Source organism: Adiantum capillus-veneris, chromosome 11 (genome assembly GCF_014529385.1).
Source record: "Adiantum capillus-veneris isolate H3 chromosome 11, ASM1452938v2, whole genome shotgun sequence".
NCBI classification, from domain to species: domain Eukaryota; kingdom Viridiplantae; phylum Streptophyta; class Polypodiopsida; order Polypodiales; family Pteridaceae; genus Adiantum; species Adiantum capillus-veneris.
In genome coordinates, this window is record NC_140941.1 from 83,316,653 (window position 1) to 83,323,597 (window position 6,945).

Genomic DNA, 6,945 nt, shown 5'->3' on the forward strand with positions numbered 1-6,945 from the left:
TCGTACATGCCACTATTGTATGTGCTTCTCTTTCCACGGGGAGAAGATGGATGGCATATCAAGCTTCCTTATGATAATGCGCATGGCCCTTTGGATGCCTTGGCTGGTCGACAATGTGTCACTCAAAGAGAGTACCATGCATATCGGCTACAGGTTCGTGCTGATACAGAGTCATGCTTGCTTCGTGGGGGTCGTTTACTTAAACAATTTATGATTGATGCATATTGTGCCATTGAGGAATGTCGTCTTGCATGGGTCCGTACAAATCAGCAGACGTTGAGGGCAGAATTGTATGCAGGCTTGGTTGACATGGTGCATTTGTCTGGGAGTGATGCTGTAGTTGGACGGTCTGCAGGTCGAAGAATTGTCTTACCCTCATCTTTTATAGGCGGCCCTCGGCACATGTACCAATTGTATCAAGATGCAATGGCAATTGTGCGTGCAAAGGGAAAGCTAGACCTATTTATCACATTCACATGTAACCCGAAATGGCCAGAAATAAATGAGGCATTACTTCCAGGACAGGTTTCCTCTGATCGACCAGACGTAACCACCAGGGTTTTCTTCTTGAAACACTCGAGCATGATGAAGTATGTCTTAAAGAAAGATATTTTTGGGAAAGTGGTGGCTTACATGTCTGTCGTGGAGTTCAAAAAGAGAGGCTTGCCACATTCTCTTACATTATTGATTCTAGATCCTCGATGTAAGCCTCAATCAACATTTGACTATGACAAGATGGTTTGTGCAGAGCTACCAGATAAAAATTGATTTCCAGTGATGCATGATATCATTGTTAGTTGTAACATTCATGGTCCATGCGGTGAGTTCAATAGTTCATCTCCTTGCATGGTTGATGGCCGATGTATTAGAAAATATCCACGTTCATTTTGTGAGCAAACAAGCATGGATAATAATGGCTACCCCATTTATGTGCGATGAAACAATGGGTTCACCGCCAAGGTTAGGGGTTGTGCCATATAATCCTGTTTTGTCAACACTATTTAGTGCTCATATCAATGTTGAGGTATGCTCGACAATTTCAGCCGTCAAGTATTTCTATAAGTACATCTACAAGGGGCATGATAGGGCAACTGTAAGATTCCATACATCGGTACGTGATGCAGAAAGGGTGAACATTGATGAGATAGACATGTACACGGATGGCCGCTATGTATCTGCATCTGAGTCTTGCTGGAGAATTTTTTAATATCCTTTGCACAATGACGCACCAGTTGTTCAAAGATTGAGTGTGCATGTTCCGGCTAGTCAAATGGTGACTTTTTGAGATAATGATAGACTTAATGATGTCTTGCAAAGAGATAATGCAGAGAAGACCACTTTGACAGAGTGGTTCACATGAAACTTGGAGAATCGTGAAGCAAACGATAGTTTGTACATTTATTTTCCTCAAAAGTGGGTGTGGAATTCGGGTTCCAAGAAATGGACAAAGAGACGTCGTGGGGACACTATTGGGCGGATGTATTTGTGCAGCCCTCTGCAGGTGAATGATATTATGTTCGTTTGCTTTTGACTATTTGTAAAGGATGTAAATCATTTGAGGATCTACGCTCTGCAAATGGTGTATTGTTTCCAACATTCAAGGCAGCATGCATTGCAAGGGGTATCTTGGAAGATGATGGGGAATGGTTCGGATGCATGGAGGAAGCTTGCAGTACACATACAGGCTTGCAATTGAGACATTTGTTTCTGACCATTCTATTGTTTTGTGAACTCTCCTCCCCTCATCTCTTATGGGAAAGATTTCGACGTTTTTTGTATGAGGACTATCAACACATGTTGGAGATGAGATATGAGTCGTTAGATGGTTGTACACAGGTTGCTGAAGGGTATGCATTGAGAGATTTGCATAACATTCTTGGTACTTTTGGACGAAGTTTAGCTCAATTTCCTGGAATTCCATTGCCTGATGAACGCTTTGTGACACGTGATGAAAATAGCTTGCTTTTCCAAGAGCAATTCCTTGACACAATGCAAGAGCTATCCGTGTCACGTGAAATGGAGCAGAGTCTAAATGAAGATCAAAGGATTGATTTTGAGGCAGTGTTGCATGGACTGACTATTGATGGTGGGGCTATTTTTTTCCTAGATGGTCCTGCAGGGACTGGGAAAACTTATTTGTATAATTGTTTGTTGTCACGTGTGCGTGGAGAAGGAGAAGTTGCATTGACCACAGCATCTTCTGGTATTTCAACATTGCTATTGTGAAATGGACGCACTGTACATTCTAGATTCAAGATACCCTTGGACCTTGATAGTTGTAGCACATGCAATATCCCTATTCAGGGTCAACTTGCTGAATTGCTTAGAATGTGTAAGTTGATTGTGTGGGATGAGGCTCCTATGATGCATCGATATGCCTTCGAAGCTTTGGATAGGTCTTTGCAAGATATCATGTGCTCAACAAATCCATTTGGTGGAAAAGTGTTGCTTCTTGGGGGAGATTTCAGACAGATATTACCAGTGGTGTTCCAGGGAGCGCGTGCTGACATTGTTGATGCTACACTTTGTCGATCGAACTTATGGAATCGTGTGAAGATTCTTAGATTGGCACATAACATGTGTGTGGGAGGTGGTGATGTTGCAAATTTTGCCTATAGAGAATGGCTTATGGATGTAGGAAATGGGACTTTGATAATTGGTGATGAACAAATGATAGAAATCCCCCGTCACATGGTGTTTTCTTCATCCTCATTGGATGTATTGATAGGTTGCATCTATTCAAAAATTGATAAAGATGTGGTCCATGCAGAATACTTCAGAGAGCGGGCCATCCTTGCTCCAAAAGACTCTGAAGTTGATATTGTCAATGCTAAGGCCCTGTACACAATGAAAGGTGATGTTGTGCAATACTTTAGTGCTGACTCCGTGGCGGAAAACTCGATGCAAGATCCTTTCTTATACTTTGTGGAGTTTTTAAATAGTCTCACCTTGGGTGGTGGATTTCCAACACATTGCTTGGAGTTGAAAATGAATGCCCCAATAATTCTACTACGGAACATTGATCCAAGTCGAGGTCTATGTAATGGGACACGCTTGGTGTGCAAGGCATTTCATGCAAGAGTTCTGGAGGCAGAAGTTATTACAGGTACACGGGTAGGCACTCGGGTTTTCATCCCTCGAATATGTTTTGTGCATTCTGGTACAAAGTTGCCATTTGTTCTTAGACGGAGGCAGTTCCCAGTTAGATTGGCTTTTTGTATGACGATAAATAAGTCACAAGGACAAAGCATTGCCATGTTGGGCCTATACCTGGTGACACCGGTCTTCACTCATGGACAACTGTATGTTGCATTGTCACATACACGTTCAGCCACTGGAGTGAAGATTCTCCTACGTGACATTGATGTAAACGAAACAACTGCACTAACAACAAACATTGTGTACCATGAGATATTAAACAATGCCATAAGAAGGTTCCAATCCTTCTTTCTGTATGACGATAAATAAGTCACATGGCCAAAGCATTACCATGTTGGGCCTATACCTGGTGACACCGGTCTTCACTCATGGACAATTGTATGTTGCACTGTCACGCGCACGCTCAACTATTGGAGTGAAAATTCTCCTACGTGACGTTGATGTAATTACAAAACAATTGCACTAACAATAAACATTATGTACCATGAGATATCAATCAATGCCATATGAAGTCTCCAATCCTTCTCATCATTGTCTTCTTCTTTATATATGTTTCAAATCATAAAATATTTTGTGAATTAATGTTCTACCTCTCTCCATAACATATACTAAACTATGTCATGTGAAGGTTTTGTTCCTTCCTCACATTGTCTATTTTGTGGTTTCTATTTGGGTATATAGATCATGGATCAAATGACTTACATCTCCAAGGTGTCCTTTCTATTAAATGTAGAAGATCATCCACATCCTGGTATGTTTTTGTCCACCATTAAAACATGATGTGGAGACTTATTCTGTTATCTTTGGGAACTTGATTTTTTTTCCATTATTTTAAGCAGAGCCACTTTTTTGGTGTGCACCTTTGTCGCACAAAAAAATTGTTAGGACCATCCGCAAACACTACAAGACCAGGTGTGTGTGCATGAAATCAGAAATTCACGGCATAAAGTAAGTTTCATGGTTTTTTTGTTTCCTTATGTGCTACGGACCTTAGGAAGTTGCCATCTCTCGATATCTTTACATTGCGTATTTTAGCATACTCCTCCGACGTTGAGTACGGTGTCTACTCGGTAAGGAAGGAGTGTGTGTCTTCCCAAGATGAAGATGATGCTCAATGGTTTGCTAGATATGAAGGATACTCCGTTCTCGATGATTGGGAGTACCTCCAGAGTTCTAGGTTCGCTGAGTTGATCTACCAAATCTACTTGCCTAAACAACTTGCATGTTTGGCAGTACCATACATAGCTGCAATAACTGGTATGTGTAAATTGTTGTGTTTGGTGCTTCAATTGTATTATTTTAAAAAAAAGTCTCCCTTTTTTACTACTATTGTTTGTTAATCCAGGAGATAATCAACCTTGGGATGGAAAAACGGTCCTTAATTTAGGAATGGAGAAACTCCAAGCCGATTGCCAATTGCATGATGAAGCGAGCTAATGATAGCCGTTTTTTGGCTTTCCATAGTGGCCATAGTAAGCTACCTCACCCTATCAAATCACTCAAACACTATGGCTATCCCTACCATTTCACTATATATAGGCGTGTGTGAGTTAGGGAACTTTTCCCATATTTTCTTTAAAACCCTCAGCTAGCTAGTCACTGGGCTAGTTGAGCCAAAAAAATAAAAAAAAATAAAAATTATAAGTATATTATGGCCCATTTGTGTGTAAATATTTCATTGTATATAGGGCCTAAATAAAAGGATTTTTCATAATTATTGTGGTATTTATTTAAATATTTCTACCTATGGTGTTTTATTTATGCTATGTACATTGACTCACCATTACCATATTTTTTCTTATCATTTTGCATACTCTTTATTCCATATAAAAATAATTTCATGCAAGCTTCTCTTATTTTTTGGTGTAACTCCATCCCAACAAAAATCCAAAAAAACTAGTTCTATTTATGTGTATATTTTTTTCACTATTGTGATTTTTTCCTTCCTACATATATTCTCTATTACTCTCATAAATTAGACCACCAAAAATATTCATCTTTTTATGGTAGACTTATAATGAGAGAGATTTATTTTGACCCCTTTATATTTTTCCACCTATATTATTTATATTTGACATGTACATATTTTTTAGACCCCTCAATATTTGATTTTCTTAGTTGTACTATTCACTTATATCATGATCTCAACAATATCTTCAATTATAGACCTACCAAATAAGGTCAAGGGTAGGTGGCATGCATACATGCACTATGGAGGGTTCACTCTTGGAGGTATTCAAAAGAATCATCCAAAGAAGGACCCCACAAGGACCTTGTGCAGTGGAAAAAAACGGTCGGTTTTGCTGAATTTTTAAAGTTCACTTGCTCTCCGAATTTGAAAAGGTGATACAAACAAAAGTTGTAGCTCGTGGGCTGAACTTTTGGCTCAAATTTTTTCTTTTTTTTTTGAGCTACGAGCTGTGAACTATGATTTTATTAGTGGACCCCAGTTTTCCCATGCTATGCAGCCACACTCTCTCTTCCACTTTATCATTTTCCTCTTTCACACACACTTCTCCACTCATCATTCCCACCTCTCTCACCACTCCTCTCTGCACCCTACTCACCTTCTCCTCAACCTTGAAGAATAAGAGAAACCATGGTGAACTCATACCTCCCACACACAATTCCATTCCAAAATTGACCACCTAATCTCATTTTTCCTCCTCCAAATTACCCATATCTATCAAAAAAACCACAAAATTCAGTCTCTTCTCTTAAAAGACAGCATCATGGTGGTTGATTACTCAGCTTCAATTACCTTGTCTCTCAAGGAAGGTCAAGAGTGGAGAAAAAATGTACCGTCAAAGCTAGTGGACCGTCAACAAGCGTCAAAATTGGCCCTACTCAAGACACTTGGAGAACCAACCTTGTAAGAAATCCACCTTTTCTTACCTCTTAAGAGTTTTTCTCCTCATTTGTATCCTACATGGATACTCCCATTGTAAATATCCAATTCCATTTGTAAATTAATACTAACTCTACTAACACTAACCCACTATGAAAAGTCCTATCACCTCCATTTCTCTCCTCTCTCTTTCCCTACCAACTTCTTGATAATTCCAAGCAAAAGAAATTAGATAAATTGCTGAAAATCTAACCCAACCATGGTTAGAGGAGTAACCCTAGCCTTCAAAATTGCTATAAAAGGAGGGTGTAGCTAGCACAAAAAGGGGAGAGCCATAAACAAGAGCACTATGCTATAGCTTGAGAAGCCAAGCTCAACCTCTCTAGAAGGAGCTCTTGAGTGGAAGCTCATTGTCTTATGCATGTGCATGTGTTGTAATAGGGGATTAGCAAAGGAACTCTATGCCATTGTAAGAGAGAGAGTGATCATTCAATTGAGAGTAGGAAATCTATCATTTCTCCTACTAGTGTAAGCCCAACATTTGCTGAATCAAGGAGGGTGGATTTGGACTAAGCTTGGATATTTTGTCTCCCTTCCAACGTGAAGTAATGGACAACAATGATGCGTAAGTGTCTTGGTGTTTTTTGTTAAGTTCTTGATAGCTTGTCTCTGGTGTTGTCATCAATCTAGCCATAAATCCCACATACTGTAAGAGGGCGACAGGGTGGAGAGGACTCCCCTGGCTTTAAGACAGTGATTGGGGTGGCTTTTCTTGTGATGTGTTGTGGTGAAATTTACGCAAGCTATGTTGAACAAATACTAATTTCACTTTGATTTGTCATGACAGATTTGTAAGAAGGTATTAATGCAACAAGCACCCCCTCCCCCTTTCTCTCTCTTTCTTAAATATATAGTTGTGTTTGCTTGATCATTGCCGA

The 6,945-nt window shown here is 39.7% G+C and overlaps 1 protein-coding gene across 1 annotated transcript; it reads left to right on the forward strand.

Annotated features, from left to right (window-relative positions):
- The first annotated feature begins 2,328 nt into the window (after positions 1 to 2,328).
- Positions 2,329 to 3,468, forward strand: LOC147447556 (uncharacterized). Its single transcript, XM_086523639.1, has one exon. The coding sequence runs from the start codon at positions 2,329 to 2,331 to the stop codon at positions 3,466 to 3,468; it is 1,140 nt and encodes a 379-aa protein (XP_086379765.1).
- The last annotated feature ends 3,477 nt before the right edge of the window (positions 3,469 to 6,945 follow it).